Source organism: Carcharodon carcharias, chromosome 2, assembly GCF_017639515.1.
Source record: "Carcharodon carcharias isolate sCarCar2 chromosome 2, sCarCar2.pri, whole genome shotgun sequence".
NCBI classification, from domain to species: domain Eukaryota; kingdom Metazoa; phylum Chordata; class Chondrichthyes; order Lamniformes; family Lamnidae; genus Carcharodon; species Carcharodon carcharias.
In genome coordinates, this window is record NC_054468.1 from 234,828,706 (window position 1) to 234,853,290 (window position 24,585).

General features: G+C 45.6%; 1 protein-coding gene across 3 annotated transcripts in view; it reads right to left on the reverse strand.

Annotated features, from left to right (window-relative positions):
* Positions 1-11,568, reverse strand: part of LOC121272039 (E3 ubiquitin/ISG15 ligase TRIM25-like) — a 66,609-nt gene extending 55,041 nt beyond the window's left edge. For all 3 annotated transcript variants that reach the window (XM_041178433.1, XM_041178443.1, XM_041178424.1), the window contains exon 1: positions 11,106-11,568. In XM_041178433.1, the coding sequence (XP_041034367.1) occupies positions 11,106-11,558 (453 nt within the window). In that variant the 5' untranslated portion in view covers positions 11,559-11,568. The remainder of the gene's footprint in view (positions 1-11,105) is intronic.
* Positions 11,569-24,585: the final 13,017 nt, after the last annotated feature.

Consider the following 24,585-nt stretch of genomic DNA (forward strand, 5'->3'; position numbering starts at 1 on the left):
TTGTGCAATCATCAGCGAACATACCCACTTCTGACCTTATGATGGAAGGAAGGTCATTGATGAAGCAGCTGAAGATGGTTGGGCCGAGGACACTACCCTGAGGAACTCCTGCAGTGATGTCCTGGAGCTGAGATGATTGACCTCCAACAACCACAATCATCTTCCTTTGTGCTAGGTATGACTCCAACCAGCAGAGAGTTTTCCCCCTGATTCCCATTGGCTCCAGTTTTGCTAGGGCTCCTTGATGTCACATTTGGTCAAATGCTGCCTTGATGTCAAGGGCAGTCACTCTCACCTCACCTCGGGAGTTCTGCTCTTTTGTCCATGTTTGAACCAAGGCTGTAATGAGGTCAGGAGCTGAGTGGCCCTGGCAGAACCCAAACTGGGTGTCAGTCAGCAGGTTATTGCTAAGCAAGTGCCGCTTGATAGCACTTTGATGGCCCTTCCATTACTTTACTGATGATCGAGAGTAGACTGATGGGCGATAATTGACCGGGTTGGATTTGCCCTACTTTTTGTGTACAGGACATACCCGGTCAATTTTCCACATAGCCGGGTAGATGCCAGTGTTGTAGCTGTACTGGAACAGCTTGGCTAGGGGTGCGGCCAGTACTGGAGCACAAGTCTTCAGGACTATTGCCGGAATATTGTCAGGGCCCATAGCCTTTACAGTATCCAGTGCCTTCAGATGTTTCTTGATATCACGAGGAGTGAATCAAATTGGCTGAAGCCAGACATCTTTGCTGGTCTGGGCTGATCAGCTGGCTTGCTGGCAATGGCAGAGTGGGGGATACGCCAGGCCATGAAGTTACAGATCAGGGTGACCAACTCTTATGAAATAAAATAAAGGGCACTTCCAGCGTGGGACCAATTGGTCAGGGGGGTGGTGGTGGGGCGCTGGTGATTGGGAGGTGGGTGGAGTTGGGGTGCTGGTGATTGGGAGGTGGGTGGTGGTGGGGTGCTGGTGTGGGGGGTGGGTGGAGTTGGGGTGCTGGTGATTGGGGGGTGGGTGGAGTTGGGGTGCTGGTGTGAGGGGTGGGTGGAGTTGGGGTGCTGGTGATTGGGAGGTGGGTGGAGGTGGGGTGCTGGTGTGGGGGGTGGGTGGAGTTGGGGTGCTGGTGATTGGGAGGTGGGTGGAGGTGGGGTGCTGGTGTGGGGGGTGGGTGGTGGTGGGGCGCTGGTGATTGGGAGGTGGGTGGTGGTGGGGTGCTGGTGATTGGGAGGTGGGTGGAGTTGGGGTGCTGGTGTGGGGGGTGGGTGGAGTTGGGGTGCTGGTGTGGGGGGTGGGTGGAGTTGGGGTGCTGGTGTGGGGGGTGGGTGGAGTTGGGGTGCTGGTGATTGGGAGGTGGGTGGAGTTGGGGTGCTGGTGATTGGGGGGTGGGTGGAGTTGGGGTGCTGGTGTGGGGGGTGGGTGGAGGTGGGGTGCTGGTGTGGGGGGTGGGTGGAGTTGGGGTGCTGGTGTGGGGGGTGGGTGGAGGTGGGGTGCTGGTGTGGGGGGTGGGTGGTGGTGGGGCGCTGGTGATTGGGAGGTGGGTGGAGTTGGGATGCTGGTGTGGGGGGTGGGTGGAGTTGGGGTGCTGGTGTGGGGGGGTGGGTGGTGGTGGGGCGCTGGTGATTGGGAGGTGGGTGGTGGTGGGGCGCTGGTGATTGGGAGGTGGGTGGAGTTGGGGTGCTGGTGATTGGGGGGTGGGTGGAGTTGGGGTGCTGGTGATTGGGGGGTGGGTGGAGTTGGGGTGCTGGTGATTGGGAGGTGGGTGGAGGTGGGGTGCTGGTGATTGGGGGGTGGGTGGAGTTGGGGTGCTGGTGATTGGGGGGTGGGTGGAGTTGGGGTGCTGGTGTGGGGGGTGGGTGGAGGTGGGGTGCTGGTGATTGGGAGGTGGGTGGAGTTGGGGTGCTGGTGTGGGGGGTGGGTGGAGGTGGGGTGCTGGTGTGGGGGGTGGGTGGTGGTGGGGTGCTGGTGTGGGGGTTGGGGATGGTGAGAATGGGGGTTGGAGTTAGTAAGTATGAGAGTGAGATTGTGTTAGAATCAACAAAAACACAACTTCTCTTGTTGAATCACAAAATGATCATCTCTTTGCCAACTCACTCACTCACTCACCATCTCGCTGAAATCAATCAAACTCACCTTGAGACTCCCGTCAGTCTCCCACAGGCTGTCCTAGAAATATGGCTTCCCTTAAGGGGCCAGTAAGGATAAGGCAGATTGGTGAGGACAAGGTCTGGTTGGTTCCCTCACCACCTGACACAGACCCAGTCTAGCAGTTATGTCCTTCAGGACTCGGCCAGCTCGGTCAGTAGTGGTGCTACCGAGCCACTCTTGGTGATGGACATTGAAGTCCCCCACCCAGAGTATATTCTGCGCCCTTGCCACCCTCAGTGTTTCCTCCAAGTGGGATTTGAAATGGAGGAGCACTGATTCATCAGTTGGGGTGTGGGGTGGGTTGCTGTGGGGGTGGCAGTAGGCAGTAATAAGCCTCAAGTCTCAACTGAATTCTCCGCTTCATGGGGTCCAGAGTCAATGCTGAGAACTTAAAGCGTAAATCCCTCCCGTAGGTAAGTCAGGTGTTTCTCATGTGTCGGTGCAGACTCGATGGGCCGAAGGGCCTCTTCTGCACTGTGTGATTGTGTGACTGTGTACCGCTGTACCACCACCTCTGCTGGGTCTGTCCTGCTGGTGGGACAGGACATAGCCAGGGATGATGATGGTGCTGCCTGGGACATTATCTGTAAGGTATGATCCTGTGAGTATCACTGTGTCAGACTATTGCTTGACTAAGATAAAAGCTAAATACTGCTGATGCTGTAAATCTGAAACATAAACAGAAAATGCTGGAAAAACTCAACAGGTCTAACAGCATCTGTGGAGAGAGAAACAGAGTTAACGTTTTGCGTTGGTATGACTCTTATCCAGAAGGACTCAGAACATTAACTCTGTTTCTCTCCCAGCAGATGCTGCCAGACCTGCTGAGTTTTTCCAGCATTTTGTTTTTGTTGCTGTTATTGTTGTTTTCTTGCTTGCCTAGTCTGTGGGACAGCTCTCCCAACTTTGGCACAATGACATAAGAAATAGGAGCACGAGTAGACCATTCGGCCCCTCGAGCCTGCTCTGCCATTCAATAGGATCTTCTTGTGTTTCAATTTCCACATTCCCATCTAATCCCGATAACCTCTGATTCCCCTGTCTAACAAGAATCTATCAACCTCTGCCTTAAAAATATTCAATGATCCCGCCTCCACCACCTTCTGAGGCAAAGAGTTCCAAAGTCACACAACCCCCTGAGAGAAAATATTTCTCCTCATCTCTGTCCTAAAAGGGCGACGGCTAATTTTAAAACAGTGACCCCTAGTTCTGGACTCACCCACAAAAGGAAACATCATTTCCACATCCACCTTGTCAAGGCCGTTCAGGACCTTGTAAACTTCAATCAAATCACCCCTCACTCTTCTAAACTCCAGTGGAAACAAGCCCAGTCTGTCCAACCTTTCCTCATAAGACAACCCACTCATTCCAGGTACCAATCTAGTAAACCTCCTCTGAACTGCCTCCTATGCATTTACAGTTGTCTTTAAATAAGGAGACCAAAACTGTACACAGTATTCTAGGCACAGTTTCACCAATGCCCTGTATAACTGAAGCATAACATTCTTACTTTTATGTTCAATCCCACTCCTAATAAAGGATAGCATTCCATTAGTCTTCTCGATTACTTGCTAACTTTTTGCAGCCATTCTCCATTTAAGTAATATTCTACTTTTTTTGTACTTCCTGCCAAAGTGAACAACTTCACATTTTCCCACATTAAACTCCATCTGCCAGATTTTTGTCCACTCACTCAACCTATCTATATCCAACCTCCTCATGTCCTCTCCACAATATACTTTCCTACTTGTCTTTGTGTCATCTGCAAATGTAGCTACCATACCTTCACCCCCCCTCATCGAAGTCATTGATGTAAGTCGTAAAAGGTTGAGGCCCCAGTACAGAGCCCTGTGGGACTCCACTCGTCACATCCTGCCAATCCGAAAAATACCCATTTATGCACACTCTCTGCTTTCTGCCAGCCAGCTAATCTTCTATCCATGCTAATATGTTACCGACTACACTTCCGTAATAACCTTTGATGTGGCACCTTATCAAAAGCCTTCTGGAAATCCAAGTGCAGCACATCTACAGGTTCCCCTTTATCTACAGTGCATGTTACCCCTTCAAAAAACTCCAATAAATTGGTAAAACACAATTTCCCTTTCACAAAACCATGCTGACTCTTCCCAATTGCCTAGGTGCCCGGCTATAACTCCTTAATGATCGATTCTAACAACTTCCCCATGACAGACATCAAGCTAACTGGCCGATAGTTTCCTGTTTTCTGCCTCCCTCTCTTCTTGAATTGAGGGGTTATATTTGATGCTTTCCAGTCTGGTGGAAGCTTTCCAGAATCTAACGAACTTTGGAAAATTAACACCAGCGCATCTACTATCTCATTAGCCAGACCCCTCAGTCATATCCGGCCCATCTCCCACGCATCCGCCCTCACACCTTCCTCTCCCTTCCAGAACCATGATAGGGTCCCCCTTGTCCTCACTTATCACCCCACCAGCCTCCGCATTCAAAGGATCATCCTCCGCCATTTCCGCCAACTCCAGCATGATGCCACCACCAAACACATCTTCCCTTCAACACCCCTGTCGGCATTCCTCTGGGATACCCTGGTCCACTCCTCCATCACCCCCTACACCTCAACCCCCTCCCACGGCACCTTCCCATGCAACCGCAGAAGGTTAAACACCTGCCCCTTTACCCCCTCTCTCCTCACTGTCCAAAGGCCCAAACACTCCTTTCAAGTGAAGCAGCATTTCACTTGCACTTCCTTCAATTCAGTCTACTGCTTTCGTTGCTCCCAATGTGGTTTCCTCTACATTGGAGAGACTAAACGCAGACTGGGTGACCGCTTTGTAGAACACCTTCAGTCTGTCCGCAAGCATGACCCAGACCTCCCTGTCACTTGCCATTTTAACACTCCACCCTGCTCTCATGCCCACATGTCCGTCCTTGGCCTGCTGCAATGTTCCAGTGAAGCTCAACACAAACTGGAGGAACAGCACCTCATCTTCCAACTAGGCACTTTACAGCCTTCCGGACTGAATATTGAGTTCAACAACTTTAGATTATGAACTCTCTCCTCCATCCCCACCCCTTTTTTAATCCCTTTTTTCAATATTCATTTTAATTTTTTTAATTTTTATTTTTTATCCATTTATCTTACTTTTTATTTGTTTTCATTTTTATTCATTGTTTTATTCCCACCTTTTATCCTATTTTCAATCTTTTATCCCCACCACCGTCCCCTCCCCCCACCCCACAGGGGCCCTCAGTCACTTGTTCATGTTGATCTTTCCAGAGTGCTTACCCTTATCCTGCTATTATCACATTCTGCTTTCTGACCTTAATGTCACTATCAGCACCTCCTTTAGTCCTCACCCACCACCATTAACACCCCCTTTGTCCTTTAGTCCTTACCCACCACCATTAACACCCCCTTTGTCCTTTAGTCCTCACCCACCACCATTAACACCCCCTTTGTCCTTTAGTCCTCACCCACCACCAGTAACACCCCCTTTGTCCTTTAGTCCTCACCCACCACTATTAACACCCCCTTAGTCCTTTAGTCCTTGAAGTCAATCTCTCCTTTGCTCCCACCTATCACTGAACTTCTATCCAGCTCCACCTGCTCCATCCCTTTGAACAGTATAAATTTCATCACATTTCTACATCTCTTTAGCTCTAAAGAAGAGTCATACGGATTTGAAAAATTAACTCTGTTTCTCTCTCCACAGAGGCTGTCAGACCTGCTGAGTTTATCCAGCATTTTCTGTTTTTGTTTCAGATTTCCAGCACCTACAGTATTTTGCTTTTACCTCATTAGCCACCGTTTTTAAGACCCTAGGATGAAGTCCATCAGGACCTGGAGATTTGTCATCCCACAGCTCCATCAGTTTGCACTGTACCGTTTCACTAGTGATTATAATCTCACCAAGTTCCCCTCTCCCTTCCACCTCCTGATTTGCAGCTATTACTGCAATGTTTTTGTATCCTCTATAGTGAACACAGAAGCAAAAAATATTTGTTCATTTCTTCTGCCATTTCCTTATTATCTATTATTAACACCCCACTGTCACTCACTAGAGGACCAACACTCACTTTACCTACACTTTTCCTTTTTAAGTACCTGTAGAAACTCTTACTATTTGTTTTTATCTTTCTAACTAGCTTCCTCTCATACTCTAATTTCTTTCTCCTGATTAACCATTTAGTCATTCTCTGCCGTTCTTTATATTCTGACCAATCCTCCATCATGCCACTCATCTTTGTGCAGTTATATGCTTTTTCCTTAAGTTTAATGCTTTCCTTGACTTCTTTAGATAATCATGGATGGTGGGTCCTCCCCTTAGAATTTTTCTTTATAATAGAAATGAGCTTATTCTGAATACTCTGAAATATCCCCTTAAATGTCTGCCTCTGCTTCTCTGTTGATTGATCCTCTAGTCTAATATCCTAGTTCACTTCAGCTAGCTCAGCTTTCATCCCCACATAGTTGCCCTTATTTAAGTTTAAGATACTAGTCTCAGACCCACTCTTCTCCCTTTCAAACTGGATGTAAAATTCAACCATATTGTGGTCGCTGCCTTTACTCTGAGGTCATTAATTAATCCTCTCACATTACCCAATATCAAGTCTGATATAACCTTCTCTCTGGTTGGTTACAGAACATGCTGCTCTATGAAACTATCTGGAAAGCATTCTAAGAACTCCTCATTCAGGATACTACTGCCAATCTGATTTTTCCAGTTTATATGTACATTAAAATCACCCATGATTATTGCCTTCCTTTGGTTACAAGCACACATTTCTTCTTTTATATTTTGTCCTACATTGTGGTGACTGTTAGGGAGCCTGTAGACCCCTCCCACTAGTGACTTCTTTCCCCTACTATTCCTCATCCCCACTCAAACCCATTCTACATCCTGATCTCCTGAATCAAGGTCATCTCTAACTATTGCAACATTGCCCTCTTTGACTAACCGTGCTACCCCTCCACCTTTACCGAGCTTCCTATTCTTCTTCAGTGTCATGTACCCCTCAATATTCAGGACCCAATCCTTGTCATCCTGCAACTACGTCTCTGTAATTGTTATGAGATCATATTTATTTACTTCAATGTGGGTCATCAATTCATTCACTTTGTTACGAATGCTATGTGCATTCAGATAGAGAGCCTTCGGTTTTGTGTTTTTGTTACCTTTGTAACATCTGGTCTTGACTGTTGATATTGTCTTAGGTTTTTTTCTCTCTATCACTTCCTGACACTCTCTGACCCTCATTTTTCATATTACTATTTTGCTCTCTTGTCTTAACTCTACATCTTGAATTTCTACCCAAGCTTGATCCCTCACCCCTCTTGTTTAGTTTAAAGCCCTCTCTACTTCCCTAGTTATGCCATTTGTGAGGGCACTTGTCCCAGCACGGCTCAGGTGTAGACCGGCCCAACGGTACAGACCCCACTTTCCCCAGTACTGATGCCAGTGCCCCACGAACTGGAGCCCACTTCTCCCACACCAGTCTTTGAGCCACACAGTCATCTCTCTAATCTTATTTGCCCTCTGTCAAATTGCACATGGCTCAGGTGATAATCCAGAGATTATTACCTTTGAGGTTCTGCTTCTTAATTTGGTATCTATCTCCTGATACTGACTTTGCAGAACCTCTTTCCTAGTCTTGCCTATGTCATTGGTACCTCCATGGACCACGACAACTGGATCCTCCCCCTCCCACTGTAAGTTCCTCTCCAGCTCTGAGCAGATGTCCCGAACCCTGGCACCAGGCAGACAACACAGCTTTCTGAACTCTCGCTCTTTGCTGCAGAGAACAGTGTCAATCCCCCTCACTATACTGTCTCCTGCTACTACTACATTCCTTTTTGCTCCCCCACCTTGAACGGCTTCCTGTACCACAGTGCCATGGCCAGTCAGCTCGTCCACCTTGCTGACCTCGCTTTCATCCACACAGGTTGCGAGAATTATTAGTGAAAATTTTGCAGGGTTAACAGGGCTGGATGTGCCTGAGCGAGTCACTCTGGTTATAGTGGATGCACTGGGACAGGGAGTCACTCTGGTTATAGTGGATGCACTGGGACAGGGAGTCACTCTGGTTATAGTGGATGCACTGGGACAGGGAGTCACTCTGGTTATAGTGGATGCACTGGGACAGGGAGTCACTCTGGTTATAGTGGATGCACTGGGACAGGGAGTCACTCTGGTTATAGGGGATGTACTGGGACAGGGAGTCACTCTGGTTATAGTGGATGCACTGGGACAGGGAGTCACTCTGGTTATAGTGGATGCACTGGGACAGGGAGTCACTCTGGTTATAGTGGATGCACTGGGACAGGGAGTCACTCTGGTTATAGTGGATGCACTGGGACAGGGAGTCACTCTGGTTATAGGGGATGCACTGGGACAGGGAGTCACTCTGATTATAGGGGATGTACTGGGACAGGGAGTCACTCTGATTATAGGGGATGTACTGGGACAGGGAGTCACTCTGGTTATAGGGGATGCACTGTCTAAAACCAGAGCTTCTATTTATACTGGGGATTTGAGCTGTTTGCATGTAGCTACTGCTCATTAGTGAAGTTCCAAGTTAGTCACCAAAAGTTGTTGCTAGTACAGAACTTGACTCTAGCTGAAAGAAGAGACATGTCAAAGCTTTCCATCTTACACTCATCAGGACACTTTGCAAGAATACCAGTAGAGGGGAAAACAACAATTTATACTATGTGAGAAGGGGGTGCTGATTGGTTGGAACCTGGATTCTGATTGGTAGAGGCGTTGCCAAGGAGAATGCAGCATTGATGGTGAATGACAGTTAACTGCCAAGCATTGTTTGAAATTTAAACCAGGCGGCTTGACTCTGATTGGTCAAGGCATTGTCCTGAGGAATGTGTCAGTGAATGGCTGTCACTTATTTTGTTTAGCGGAAACAGACGCAATGTGTGTACATGTTCTTTCCGTCTGCAAAGAACAGGGCCCCGTGTATTAATATATGTAGCTTCCAGTACCTGCAAAAGCACCACACTGCGAGCCCAACTGACAATCTTCAACTGGTTGTCAACATAATTTTTAGCACAATGAGGATTATTTAGCAAGTATTGTCCAGTTGCGGAATCACATCTAATGTTGGACACTGTGTTTTAGTTTTGCCAGCACAGGCTGGTTGGGTAGGGTCTGTGAACAGTAGCTGGGACATGATGTTTGATACGATCTACCAGTCTTTGGGATGAAACAGCTAGATACACCTGTTGCTCAAATTGCTGAGATATATTACCCTTCTAGGGTAATCTGAGGTAAACTGGGCATTTTTCAGGGCCCAAAGTGACGGCCTTAAGACCCGTTGATGAGTTTGCGCAATATACAACCTGCAATGATCTGATCAGGGTGGTCATTATCCCACAGGATGTCTCTGATGCACCCTATTTCAGCATAAAGCTTGTATGGTGAACAAATAGCTCAGCTGTATTTACAAGGTTGCCAATAAGGCCGATCTTCTAGCACATCGAAGTGTAAGAATCCCAACGCGTGTATTGACCAGTGAAGGTAGGCTTGTGGTAAACCATGATCGAGAACTCCCTAGCAGATTTCTCAACTAGTAAGTTAAGTAAAGGGAGTTAATTTGACTGCTCCATTTCAAAGGTGAATTTGAGCGCAGGATGGAGCCCATTAAGGCATGCAAGCAAATGATTATATGCAGCTGCAGATTTAAATATAGCCAACATATCATCCACGTATCAGAAATATGTGTGGGGTAAGAGGTTAGTGTCATTCCATCGAAAACACGTTCCTCATCAAAGATGTTTGCGAGAGCTGAGCCTAGAGGGGATCCCGTGGCAACACCATCTATTTGGGCATACATGGTGTCTTTAAAACTCAACTCAACTGCATGAGTTGCTGAGTTCATAAGTTCAATGAATGCTGATTCACACGATAGTGGCGAGTCTAGATCCCCATGATATAGTGCTGCAGCACAAATATCCATGGCTCGCTTAAGTGGAACATTGGTGAATAAGCTAGCAATGTCAAATGAGCACACGGACACAGCATTGCTATCGACATGCAAGTTCTGGATGGCGTTCGCAAATGTGAAGGAATCCTTCACCATGTATCTGGAAAACCTGCTCAAAACCAGTCATAACAACTCACCCAACCATTTGGCCATTTCATGTTGTGCAGAACTGGTCATGGGTAAGATAGGGTGTAAAGGGACATCACTTTTGTGTCTTGGGCAGCCCATACATACAACAGATGCAGCAAGCCACGAGGACAAACCCTGTCATATATATCAGATGGCTCATCACTCTTTCACAAGTCCAGCAAGCGTTTTTTTTTAGCTTCCTTTCGAGCAAGGATGTCCAATCATGTTGAGCAGCAGATCCAACGGATACAAATTTGGATCCATCTCTAAGGGGGCGTGTTTTTGTTGAAATAGTCTTCCTCATATTGGTATGCTTCCTGTGTCCTGATGAGTCCAAGACTAAAAGCTTCAACATCACTTTTTCCAGCATTAGTCACCAATGTTGGAGCTAGTTAATAATATAGGAAGTAATTAAATATACAGATTGCAGTTTCAGGTAGATTGCTACCTTTTACAGATTTAACTAGTTGGCGATATTAGAAATTATTAGTTCTGGTGATCTAGTAGTTGGTGATATTAGAAATTATTAGTTCTGGTGATCTAGTAGTTGGTGATATTAGAAATTATTAGTTCTGGTGATCTAGTAGTTGGTGATATTAGAAATTATTAGTTCTGGTGATCTAGTAGTTGGTGATATTAGAAATTATTAGTTCTGGTGATCTAGTAGTTGGTGATATTAGAAATTATTAGTTCTGGTGATCTAGTAGTTGGCGATATTAGAAGTTTTTCCTCAGTGACTATCCTGCAAAATTTCTGAGACCCTAAATGGTAAGATGGAAATACAAGTCTTTGCTTTTTCCCTTTACATGCATTGATCAGTAGTTAAAGGTGCTTACCTAGTTAACAATGTGACAGTTACCTGTGCTCGAGCAAGCTCCTCCTTCAGCATCACAGTGTGATGGGTTTTGTGATCTCCACCATTGCACAGGTTGCAGAAGGCAACTCTCTCTGTACAACAATAGAATTGCAGCTTCTTGTGGTGTGCTTGGCAGGGTAGTCTGGGACTGCGATCAGGATTGGACCCAGGATCAGGATCAGGATCAGGAACAGGATGGCCACTGGTCCCCTTTTGCCGGAAGACTTCGCTAATCTGGCTCAGGCAGATGTTTTTGGCCAGCTGTGGCCTGCTGGAGAAGATTTGTCTGCATTCGGGGCAGGTAAAGAAACTGCTCTGCTGGTCCCAGTACTTCTTAATACAGTCACTGCAGAAGCTGTGCCCACATCCTGTTGTCACTGGGGAACGGAAACTCTCCAGGCAAATCGAGCAGTTAGTCAGAGAGGGGATACTGAGCAGCTGCTCCATACTGTCCATCCTGCCCCTCACCCACCGACCCTCACCCACCGACCCTCACTCACTGACCCTCACCCACCGACCCTCACTCACTGACCCTCACTCTGCGATCTTCACTTCTTAGTTGCTGAGAGACGCCTGAACTTCTCCCACTCTCATTCCCTCCCTCCCTCCCTCCCTCGTCTCCCCCCTTCTCTCTCTGTCTCTCTCTCCCTGTATCGTTCTCTCTCTCCTTGTCTCTCTCTCCTTGTCTCTCTCCCCCTATATTTTTGTCTCCAGCGATTTGCCCCCTGTCTCTCTCTCTCTCTCTCTCTTTCCGCTGCTGCTTGAGCGAAATCGAAAGTGAAATCGAAACTGAGCTGAGAGGGGCTCTGACCTGAAACAATACAAACCTGTAACTACCGCCAGGCACTAACCAGGCACTAACCAGTCACCAATCACTAACCAGGCACTAACCAGTCACCAGTCACTAAGCAGGCACTAACCAGTCACCAGTCACTAACCAGGCACTAACCAGTCACCAGTCACTAAGCAGGCACTAACCAGTCACCAGGCACTAACCAGGCACTAACCAGTCACCAGTCACTAACCAGGCACTAAGCAGTCAGTCACTGTCTGTGCCGCAGACGCTCCTGATTAAAGAGCTGAGACTGGGGTTGTTTGTTTTTTTTTGCAGCTTCCTTTAATGAGGGACTCTGGCTACAGCAATCTATAATATAGTGATGGAGTTAGTATCAGAATGCAGACTGGGAGCTCAGCTCCTCCATCGCTCACACCCGGGGAGAGTCTTCATCCAGCACCTCCGGACTCAGAAATGCATCCTGCTCCTTGGGACCTGCAAGTGGGAGACGAACATTTTAAACTGAGCAGAGGGTTGTAACCTGAAACTGGCGGGGGGTGGGGGGTGGGTGGGTGGGGAGAGAAGGGGGTGATACTGAGCAGGTCATAGTCTACAGCCATAAAGGACCGCAGCACAGAAAAAGGCCCTTCGGCCCATCGAGTCTGCGCTGGTCAAACAAGCCCCTAACTATTCGAATCCCATTTTCCAGCACTAGGTCCATAGCCCTGTACACTATGGCATCGCAAGTGCACATCCAAATACTCTTTAAATATCGAGGATTTCTGTCTCTACCACTCCTTCAGGCAGTGAGTTCCAGGTTCCCACCACCCTCTGGGTGAACACTGCCCCCCTGGGGGTATAACAGGTAAACACAAAGCGCTGATCCCCAGGTGGTGGGGGTTTTACAGGTGAACCCCAAACGCTGCCTGCTGGAGGTATTACAGGTAAACACAAAGCGCTGATCCCCAGGTGGTGGGGGTTTTACAGGTGAACCCCAAACACTGATCCACTGGGGATATTACAGGTAAACAGCAATCACCGCCCCCTGGGGGTATAACAGGTAAACCCCAAACACAACCTCCTGGGGGTAGTACAGGTAAACACCAAACACTTCCCCCCTGGGGGTATAACGGGTAAACCCCAAACGCTGCCTCCTGGGGTATAACAGGTAAACCCCAAACGCTGCCTCCTGGGGTATAACAGGTAAACCCCAAACGCTGCCTCCTGGGGTATAACAGGTAAACCCCAACGCTGCCTCCTGGGGTATAACAGGTAAACCCCAACGCTGCCTCCTGGGGTATAACAGGTAAACCCCAACGCTGCCTCCTGGGGTATAACAGGTAAACCCCAAACGCTGCCTCCTGGGGTAAAAGAGGTAAACCCCAAACGCTGCCTCCTGGGGTATAACAGGTAAACCCCAAACGCTGCCTCCTGGGGTATAACAGGTAAACCCCAACGCTGCCTCCTGGGGTATAACAGGTAAACCCCAAACGCTGCCTCCTGGGGTATAACAGGTAAACCCCAACGCTGCCTCCTGGGGTATAACAGGTAAACCCCAAACGCTGCCTCCTGGGGTAAAAGAGGTAAACCCCAAACGCTGCCTCCTGGGGTATAACAGGTAAACCCCAAACACTACCCCCCTCCCCCCGGGTATAACAGATAAACCCCAAACACTAACCCCCCCTCCCCCCGGGTATAACAGGTAAACCCCAAACACTACACCCCCTCCCCCCGGGTATAACAGATAAATCCCAAACACTACCCCCCCTCCCCCCGGGTACAACAGATAAATCCCAAACACTACACCCCCTCCCCCCGGGTATAACAGATAAATCCCAAACACTACCCCCCCTCCCCCCGGGTACAACAGATAAATCCCAAACACTACACCCCCTCCCCCCCGGGTATAACAGGTAAACCCCAAACACTGCACCTCACCCCCGGCCACTGGGGGTCTCACAGGGTAAATCACGTCTGATTTGCAGAAAAATTCATGTAAAGCCCGCACCAAGGGTGTGCAACCCTTTCAGCATTTCAACTTTTTTCTCAATTATGGAGCTGCTGAGTGAATTCAGCAAGATGAGGCAGTAGAACTTTACAAACAAACAGACGCATGAACGTACGAACGAGGAACAGGTGTAGGCTGTTCAGCCCCTCAAGCCTGCTCCACCATTCAATAATATCATAGCTGATCTGATAGCAACCTCACATTCCTGCCTACCCCAATAACCTTTCACCACCACCCGCCCCCCCTTGTTAATCAAGAATCTATCCAGCTCTGCCTTAAAAATATCCAAAGACTCTGCTTCCACTGCCTTTTGAGGAAGAGAGTTCCAAAGACTCTCAAACCTCTTGACAGAAAAAATTTCTCCTCATCTCTGTTTTAAATGAGCGACCCCTTATTTTTAAACAGTGACCCCTAGTTCTAGACTCTCCCACAAGAGGAAACATCCTCTCTACATCCCCCCTGTCAAGGCTCCTCGGGATCAAGTCACATCTTACTCTTCTAAACTCCTGCGGATACAAGCCTAACCTGTCCAACCTTTCCTCATTAGACAACCCACCCATTCCAGGTATTAGTCTCGTAAACTTTCTCCAAACTGCTTCTGACGCATTTATACTTTTCTTTAAATAAGGAGACCAGTACTGGACACAATACTCCAAATGTGGTCTCACCAGTGCCCTGTACAACTGAAGCATAACCTCCCTACTTTTGTAATCAATTCCCCTCACACTAAACAATAACATTCTATTTCAACTCTTTCTTGGACTCGAACGCAAGTTCTGTCGAAGGGTCATGAGGACTCGAAACGTCAACTCTTTTCTTCTCCGCCGATGCTGCCAGACCTGCTGAGTTTTTCCAGGTAATTCTGTTTTTGTTTTGGATTTCCAGCATCCGCAGTTTTTTTGTTTTTATTTTTTGCTTTTAACATTCTATTAGTTTTCCTAATTACCTGCTGTTACTGCATACTAACCTTTTGTGATTCATGCACTAGGACACACAGATCCCTCTGAATCTCAGAGCTCTGCAATCTCTCACCATTTAGATAATATGTTTCACTTTTATTCTTCCTGCTAAAATGAACAATTTCACATTTGCCCACATTATACTCCATTTGCCAGACCTTTGCCCCCTCACTTAACCTATCTATGTCACTTTGTAGGCTCCTAACGTCCTCTTCACAATTCACTCTCCTACCTATCTTTGTGTCATCATCAAATTTAACCACCATTCCTTCGGTCCCTTCACCCCTCATTTATATAAATTGTAAACAGTTGAGTTCCCAGCACTGATCTTTGTGACACACCACTCATCAGATCCTGCCAACCAGAAAAAGACCCATTTATGCCAACTCTCTGCTTCCTGTTAGCCAGCCAATCCTCTATCCATGTCACTATGTTAACCCCTACACCATGAGCTTTTATTTTCTGCAATAACCTTTGATGTGGCACCTTGTCAAATGCCTTTTGAAATCTAAGTACAGTACATCCATCGGTTCCCCTTCATCCACAGCACATGTGACTCCTTCAAAGAATTCCAGTAAATTGGTTAAACATGATTCCCCTTTTACAAAACCATGCCTGATTACCTTGAATTTTTCTAAGTGCCCTGTTATAGCATCTTTAATAATAGCTTCTAGCATTTTCCTTCTGACAGATGTTAAGCTAACTGATCTGTAGTTTCCTGCTCTCTGTCTCCCTCCCTTTTTGAATAAAGGAGTTACATTTGCATCTTTCCATCCAAATGGAACCTTCCCTGAATCTAGGGAATTTTGGAAAATTAAAACCAGTGCATCAACCATCTCACTAGCCACTTCCTTTAAGACTCTAGGATGAAATCCAACCAGACCTGGGGATTTGTCAGCTCCAATAATTTTCTCAGTACCACTTCCCTGGAGATTGTAATTTTCCTGAGTTCCTCCCTCCCTTCCATTTCCTGATTTACAGCTATTTCCAGGATGTTACTTGTATCCTCTATAATGAAGACTGATGGAAAATACCTGTTCAATTCACCTGCTACCTCCTTATTTTCCATTATTAATTCCAGAGATCACTTTCTATAGGACCAACACTCACTTTGTTAACTCTTTTCTTATTTAAATATCTTTAGAAACTATTACTATCCATCTTTATATTATAGCTAACCTTCTCTCATAATCTAATTTTCCACTCCTTATTAATCTTTATGTCATTCCTTGCTGTTCTTTATATTCTTCCAATCTTCTGACCTGCCACCCATCTTTGCAGAATTATATGCTTTTTCTTTAAGTTTGATGCTGTCGTTAACTTTTTTAGTTAATCACAGATACTGGGTCCTCCCCTTGGAATGTTTCTTTCTGATTGGAATGTATATATTCTGTGTATTCTGAAATATCCCTTTAAATGTCTGTCACTGAACCTCCATTGACATGTCCCTTAACCTCATTTGCCAGCTCACTTTAGCTAGCTCTGCTTTCCTGCCCTCATAATTGCCCTTATTTAAGTTTAAAATACTAGTCGTGGACCTACTCTTCTCTTCCTCAAACTGAATGTAAAACTCAATCATATTATATTCGCTGCTATCTTAAGGGTGCCTTCACTATGGGGTTATCAGATAATCCTATCTCCTTGCACAATACCAGGCCTAGTAGAGCCTGCTCTCTGATTGGCTCCAGAACCTGCTGTTCCAAGAAACTATCCCAAAAACATCCTATGAACTCTTCATCTAGGCTACCTTTGCCCACCTGATTTTTCTAGTCTATCTGTAGATTATAATCTCCCAGGATTATCACAGTACCTTTCTGACAAGCTCCCATCATCTCTTCTTTTATATTCTGTCCTACTGTGTAGTTACACTTGGGGGGTCTGTACGCCACTCCCACAAGTGACTTTTTGCCTTTGTCATTCCTCATCTGAACCCAAGCCGCTTCTACATCCTGGTATCCTGAATTTAGGTTATCCCTCACTAGTGTGCTAATGCCATCATTAATTAACAGAGTCACCCCTCCATCTTCTCCTAACTTCCTGTCCTTCCTAAATTTCACATACCCTTCAATATTCACATCCCAATCTATGTCATCCTGTAACCATGTCTCTGTAATGACTATCAGGCCATACTTATTTATCTTGCCGTTTCTCTCACTATTTCTCAAAGCAACAAAAATGTGCATTTTTATGAGCACATTTCCTTTCTTGTCACTATATTGAGCTCTGATTCAGTGAGATATCTGGCATTGTTTTTGTTTACACAAGTAATCAATGTTTGTCCACATACCTGATGTAGCGAAGCGGTAAAGGAGGGACTCTATAAGCCTCTCGAACCCCAGCAAGAACCAAAGATACAGATTGTAGATGAAGTTGACAAGTTTAGAAATGTACTTGCAATATTCTGTTTGTCCCACTGTCAGTGAGAATCAGCCATCTACGAAGATGAACTTCAGATATCTCTGGGTGGCACTCAAACACAAAGATCCTTTCTACACTTAGATAACTGGAGCGACAAAAGGTTCTCACTAGTTTGTCTAACTGCAGGATATATTAAAAAGTGATGGACTCCCATTTTTTCAGCTGCTACAATGGTGGGACTGTCTCCTGTAACAAACTATTCGATTCCAAACAGTTAGACTGCAACCCAATCTCTGATCCTATATTTAACCATGGAATTGCCTGTGAAGAGTGGCACCAACTGAAACTTGAATATTTCCCAGCAATTGTTGATCACCAAATAGGATAAAATTAATTTTTAAAAAATTGCACAAAAAATGCAGTTGTTCAGGGGAGAGCACACTCCCCCAGTTGAGGTGAAATCCATTCCCAGTGGCCTGGTACAAATAAAATGATCGAGAATGATCTGTAATCGGGTGTTAGGCATTTAGCACCTTTTTGTTCACCCAGCACCTCCTGCGCAACCAAACGTGACAGGGGAAAGTGTGTCAGGCCGGTGACTGACAGGCCAGGTAGCCAATCATAAACAGCGCAGCTGGGTGCTGACCCAATGGCCACAAACCTCTGCCCAATGATTGCACAAAGGCCGGCAAGCTAGGTTGCAGTGTAAACACCCCACCCCTGGGAGCAATCAGAAATGTTCTTACCATGAAGTCTCAAAGTTTTGGCGGGCCGGATAGAAACCTTTGGCCAGCTGGTCTCTGGCCTAGACACCATATGTTGGACAGCCCTGCTCTACACTTACATTGATATAACAATCCTGTTGGGGGATTGACCAGGTCTGGCATTGATTGAACATTCGGTTGGTACCTGCAATAAACAGAAAGAGGATAATCAGCAGATCATGGCCTGAGTATTGTTCATCTGCACTACTTGGCCAAATCACCCCCAAGCCTCCTCGCTGGATACCTGAATCTACACAGTCTGAGTGTTGAAGATCTGGATGATACATGATCACAGTACACTCAGGGCACACCTAGTAATGCCATGTAATACATACAGGAGAGTATCTCAGAGACTGTCACACTATTGTCTAGACTATTTAACATTAGCTGATAAACAGGGTACTGTCCATAGTGACTCATTTATATCCCAAATATTCCCAGTGACAGGGACTGATCCAGGTCCATGCTGAGGTTAAAAGCAAAATACTGCAGATGCTGGAAATCCAAAACAAAACCAAAAATAGCTGGAAAAACTCAGCAGGTCTGACAGCATCTACGGAGAGGAACACAGTTAACGTTTCGAGTCCGTGTGACTCTTCAACAGAACCATCCTGAGGTTATTGGGAAGAGGTCCCAGGATTTGGCAGTGCTGGGATGTAATTCCATATTTGGGAGAAATGGGATGGAATTTAATGTTTGGAAGGAATGAAGCTGATTCTGAGGAAGAGGGGCACAATGGAATTGGTTTCTTAGAGAAGCGATCCAGATTCCAGGGACTGGGATTAATGATCCAGGGATTGGCACAAGATATAGCCATGGAGACCTTGGATTGGTCAGTACTGGTGATACAAATGTACAAATCTCCAAGGATTTATTAATACTTGGGGGTGCTGTCACAGGATCTGTGGAAAGAGGGCGCTATTTCTAGGAAGGGTGTCCCTAGTGTCTGGCAGGACTCCTGTCTTGGAGGATAACCTCCAACAAGGAAGTTGACTCTCAACAAACAATTCATCTTTTCTGTTCAATTTGTCATCTCTGAAATTTGCACAGAATGAGGAAAGACACTCTTCCTCCTCAGATCAGCAATATCTACTGATAAACGTGGGAAGATTGCATGGAAAAATTCCCGCTTCAAACCTAAGCTTTAAAAAATCAGTGGAGGCCTTGAAGTCAAACCTTAATGACAGTATTAGAAGAGGAGAAAGTCAGTTGAATGGGTAAATGTAACTGTTCCTCAATAAACTGTCATTTTTAAGCTAATTTGGCCAATAGATAGTTCAGTTGCAGCAAAAATAATGGCTGCAAACAGCGTTTTCAAAAATTATGTGAAATATTTTATTGATTCTTTTTCTTCTTTTCCTCAATGGTTTGTTTATTCAGGATTAGTTAATTTCATAAGTCTGGCAATTTCTTATTTACAGAACTTCTGACCACATATCCTCTTTCTCACTAAGACCGCCTTTTCCGACCTCTGTGACATCGCTTGATTTCGCCCACGCCTCAGCTCATCTGCTGCTGAAGCCCTTATCTATACCTCTGTTACCCCAACCTCTATTATTCCAATTACTCCTGGCTGCTCTCCCATCATTTACCCTTTCTAAACTTCAGTTCTTTCACAACTCTGCTGCCTGTATCACAAATTGCACAAAGTCCCATTCACCCATTACCCTTCACTGAGCTGCACTGGATCCAGTTGCCTCAAATTTAAAACTCTCACCTTTGTTTTAAAATGCCTCTATGGCCTCACCCTTCCCTATGTCTGTAAGCTTCTCCAGACTCACATCGTTCTGGAATATCTGTGTTCCTCTAATTTGAGCCCTTTGAGCATCCCTGATTTTAATCGCTCCACCATTGGCGGTTATGCCTTTAGCTGCCTGTGCCTCAAGCTCTGGAATTCTCTCTCTATGTGCCTCTCTACCTCACTCTCCTCCCTTAAGAGTCCTTAAAACCTACTCCTTTCACCACGTCTTTTGTAGTAATTATAGTTTTGGAAAATGTTAGACTGTAGCTTTAAGAATAATCCTGTGCTTTAAGGTCACACGATCTGCATAAACCAATGTGCTAACAGTGCGGGGAACCCCTACAGGGAGAATTCTTCTTCACTTATGGAGTTTGATGAACATGTGTAATTGCTGCTGCTGTCTTGTAAATAAAGTCAAATGTTTCCACTAAGAAAAGTTGTCTGAAGATCAACTCTACAACAAACTGGCGACAAAGGTAAATCACCCAGCAATTGTGAATATCTAAGTTGGTTAAAAATAAGAGAAAATAAACTCATCCGAAATGCCACAGTTTGGCAGAATCCATCCCTTTGAGCCAGCCACAGACGACTGGTCTCAGTATTATAGAACATGTTGCCTTCTTCTTTCAAGTGAACAAAATCATGGGGGAAGAGAAAAGGAGAGTGATCCTCTTGCGTATTTGTGGGAGCAAAACCTACAGTTTAATTTGAAACTTGATATCCCCAGTGGCCCAGATTCAAAGACCCTCAGTGAATTAGGCAACCTCGCTAAGGGACACTTTCAACCCAAGCTCTCAGTCACAATACGGAGGCTCAGGTTCAATTCACGGAATAGAGCCCTGGGGGAGACAATGGCTCCCCACGTGGTGAAATTAAAGCAACTAACAGAATACTGTGATTTCAGTGAAACCCTGAATGATTGTTTAGTATGTGGCGAGCAGGAAGACACGATCCAGCAAAGATTGCTGGCTGAAGTGAAGTTTGATTTTAAGAAAGTGTTAGAAATAGTGCTGGCGGTGGAAAGCGCTGTAAGGGATTCACAAGCAATTCAAGGGGCACAAAACGGGGCCGTGCTCCAGATTGGCTGGGAACAGTCAGCCGAAAGTGGCGTGAAAAGCCAGGGCTCCACCGTGAAGCGAAAAACAGCCCCCCCGCTAACCGAAAAACAGGAGGAAACAGCTCAGCAACTAAATCGTAAAATAACTTTCAGTGAGCGTGGAAACAATCATTCTTCTAGTGATTGGCAATATAAAAAATTAGAATGTTATTTATAGCACAGAAGTGGACACATAACGAGACAGTGCAAAGCGAGATTTAAACAGGGGCCCACACAACAATCAAAGTCCAATGAAGTATATGGTGTGGAAGAGCCAGAAACAACCAGTTCTGACATTTATTCATTATTCAACATTCAAGTTGGGAAGACAGAGCCAATATTTGTTACAGTGCAAGTGGATGGTAAACCATTAAAAATGGAAGTAGACACGGGAGCTTTCACCACTAATAGGGGAACACACTTTCAGATATTTATATAAAGGTGATCAACAATTAAATTTGGAACAAACATCTGCCAAGTTGAAAATGCACACAGGCAAAGAAATCCAGGAAAAAGTTACCACTGTTCAATATAGACACCACTCGGCACAGCTACCAGTGATGGTGGTAGAAGGTGAAGGGCCAAGCCTTCTAGGCTGAGATTGGTTAAAGGATTTTAAATTAAGCTGGTCCGAAATCTTCCAGTTGCGAGCAGCTGGACTGCCAGAGCTGCCAAAAAGAAAGACACTGTTTTCAAGGATGAACTGGGAAAAATTCAAGGCCTACAGGCCAAGATTTACATAGATCCAGAAGCAACTCCTTGTTTCTTAAAAGCAAGACCGGTGCCATACGCTCTGAGAGAGAAGGTTAACACTGAGCTGAGCCGGCTAGAGAGGCTGGGTGGGGTAAAAGCGGCTCAGTTCTCAGAGTGGGCAGCACCTGTAGTCCCTGTCCTTAAACCAGACCAGACTGTCCGGATCTGTGGGGACTATAAACTAATGGTCAATATGGCAGCCAAACTGGACAGGTACCCTATTCCCAAGATTGAAGACGTATATGCCAAACTAACAGGAGGGACAATGTATACAAAGCTTGACATGAGTCACGTGTGTCAGCAACTGGAGCTGGATGACGCCTCCATAAATGTCCACACACCTGCCCTTTGGTGTTTCCTCAGCTTGTGCCATTTTTCAGAGAACAATGGAGAACTTACTGCAAGTTGTGGTCTATGTGGACAATGTACTGATAACTGGATTCTCAGAAAAGGAACACTTGACTAACCTAGAGGAAGTCCTGAAATGAATTTTAGAAGCAGGAGTGTGCCTGAAGAAGGAGAAATGAAGTTAACTATTTGGGCCGGTGGGTAGATGCTCAAGGGTTGATTATAGATGGTCAAGAGAAGGTTTTCTGGTGTAAAAAAATTCCACCAATACATGTACGGGCAATATTTCTGAATAGTATCAGACCACAAACCACTTTTGGGTCTGTCTAGTGAGGAAAAGCCTATCCCTTCCATAGCCTCTGCAAGAATACAAAGATGGGCCCTAATTTTGGTGGTATATGAATACATCTTTGTACATAGGCCAAGGATTCATATTACAAATACTGACACCCTGAGTCATCTCCCTTTTCAAGAGAATGTCGAACATGTCTCAGTTCCATAGGAACTCATATTAGTGATGGATTGTCTAGATTCCTTCCCAGCCTGTGTCAGGCAGATAAGAAACTGGATGAAGCGTGACCCAGTTCTGTCTCGAGTGAGAGGCCAAGTGTTACATGGATGGTCTCAGGAACCAATCTCTGATGGATTGAAGCCATTCTTCAACCAGAGACACGAGCTGAGCAGTCAGGATGGTTTTCTATTATGGGATGCATGGGTATTAGTTCCTGCAGAAGGAAGGGAGCCACTTTTAGGAGAGCTGCACAATGCCCATCCAGGGATCTCCCGAATGAAGACAATGGTGCACAGTTACCAATGGTGGCCAGGGATGGACAGCAATATTGAAAATGTGGTAAAACACTGTGTGCAAGGTCAGCAGCTGCAAAATCTGCCAGTGGCTGCCCCACTACCCCCCTGGGAGTGGCCTGGTGGACCCTGGGTGTGGTTGCACATTGATTATGTCGGTCCTTTCCTTTCCTTTCCACGTTTCTACTGATTATAGATGCTCTTTCCAAGTTAGACACTAATGAGGTAAAGTCACAAATAACGGGCACGACTATAGAAAAACTACACCAGAGCTTCACCATCCACGGATTGCTGGAGGTAATCGTCTCAGATAATAGAACTGCATTTACGAATGCTGAATTCCAATGATTTATCAGCCTCAACGGTATCAACCACATGAAGACTGCACTGTACCATCCGTCATTAAACAGACTGGCGGAAAGGGAAGTATAAACTTTTAAGGCAGGAACGAAAACGTTAACAGGTGACCAGGTGGAGACCAAACTTGATTGTTTCCTATTTCACTACAGAATAACCCCTCCCCCCAGCACACACGACAGAGCAACACCTGCAGAATTACTGATGAGGCGCCGTCTTCAGACAAGACTAAGCCTAATCCTTCCCAATTTGGAGGGGACGGTAGAGAAAAGTCAAGGGAACCAAAAAGCAACGCATGATTTGCATAGTCCTGAGCGACAATTTACTGTTGGATGAAGCAGTATGTGTAAGGAATTTCAGTGGAGGACTGAAGTGGTTTCCGGGTAAAGTCAGTTCAGTGACTGGGCCATTATCGTACCATGTGGAAGTGGAGGGCCAGATCACCTATAAGCATGTGGATCATTTGAGAAAAAGAGAGATACCCCAACAAGATATTGTTCCGGCTGTAACCATGACTGAACCAGCATTTCCTGCTGAAGATGCTCAACCAAGGACAGACATGCCTGATGTCTCTGTCGGAGTGGAAGACACTGAACTGCGTGTGCCTAATGAGGTACCTGATGTCAATGTGGTTCTAGAGAATGTGGTTTCTACAAAAGAATCGGAAGCCGCGGAGTGATTTCCACACGGATCAGGAAACCACCTGAGAGACTGAACTTGTAATTTTATGACCTTTGTAAATATTGTAAGATTATGAAATAAATATCCTTGTAAATATAAAATGTACAGAAAAGTTAAAGGGGGAGGAATATAGTCATTTTAGTTTTGGAAAATGTAGGACCGTAGCTTTAAGAATAATCCTGTGATGTAAGATCACATGATCTGCATAAACCAATGTGTTAGCAGCGTGGGGAACCTCTATAGGGAGAGTACTTCTTTACTTATGGAGTTTGATACACATGTGTAGTTGCTGCTGCTGCTTGTTAATAAAGTCAAATGGTTCCACTAAGAAATGTTGTCTGTGGGTCACCTGTCCCCAGTATCTCCTTACAGGGCTCGGTGTCATATTTTGTTTAAAAAGGCCCTCTGAAGCACCTTGGGATGGTTTATTATGTTCAAGGCACGATTTAAGTATAAGTTGTCTTTTAGCCAAAGTCCTAATTCCTGAGCTCAAGAGTTCTGATTGGTTGCTGTTCCATGTTGAGGTAAGTGTGTTAAGAAGGTGATAGGAACTAAGTGTTTCACAACAGGAAATGCCAGTGGACAGAAACCCTTACATAAACCAAGAAAGATTTAGAAAAGATTTTCTTGGTCTTTCTGATAATATTTTCCCAAAAGTAACCACCAGTGTTACCCTCAAATATTATCCCAAATGTAAGTCTCAGTGTTACTCTTAATGCAGCCCCAATGTTAGCCCTAATGCTGCTTCCAGCGATACTCCCAGTACCTCCCTCCCTGTATTAGCATTGAATCCCCTTGTTTTACCCCTAGAATTTCCTCCAAGTAATCCACAGTGTGTT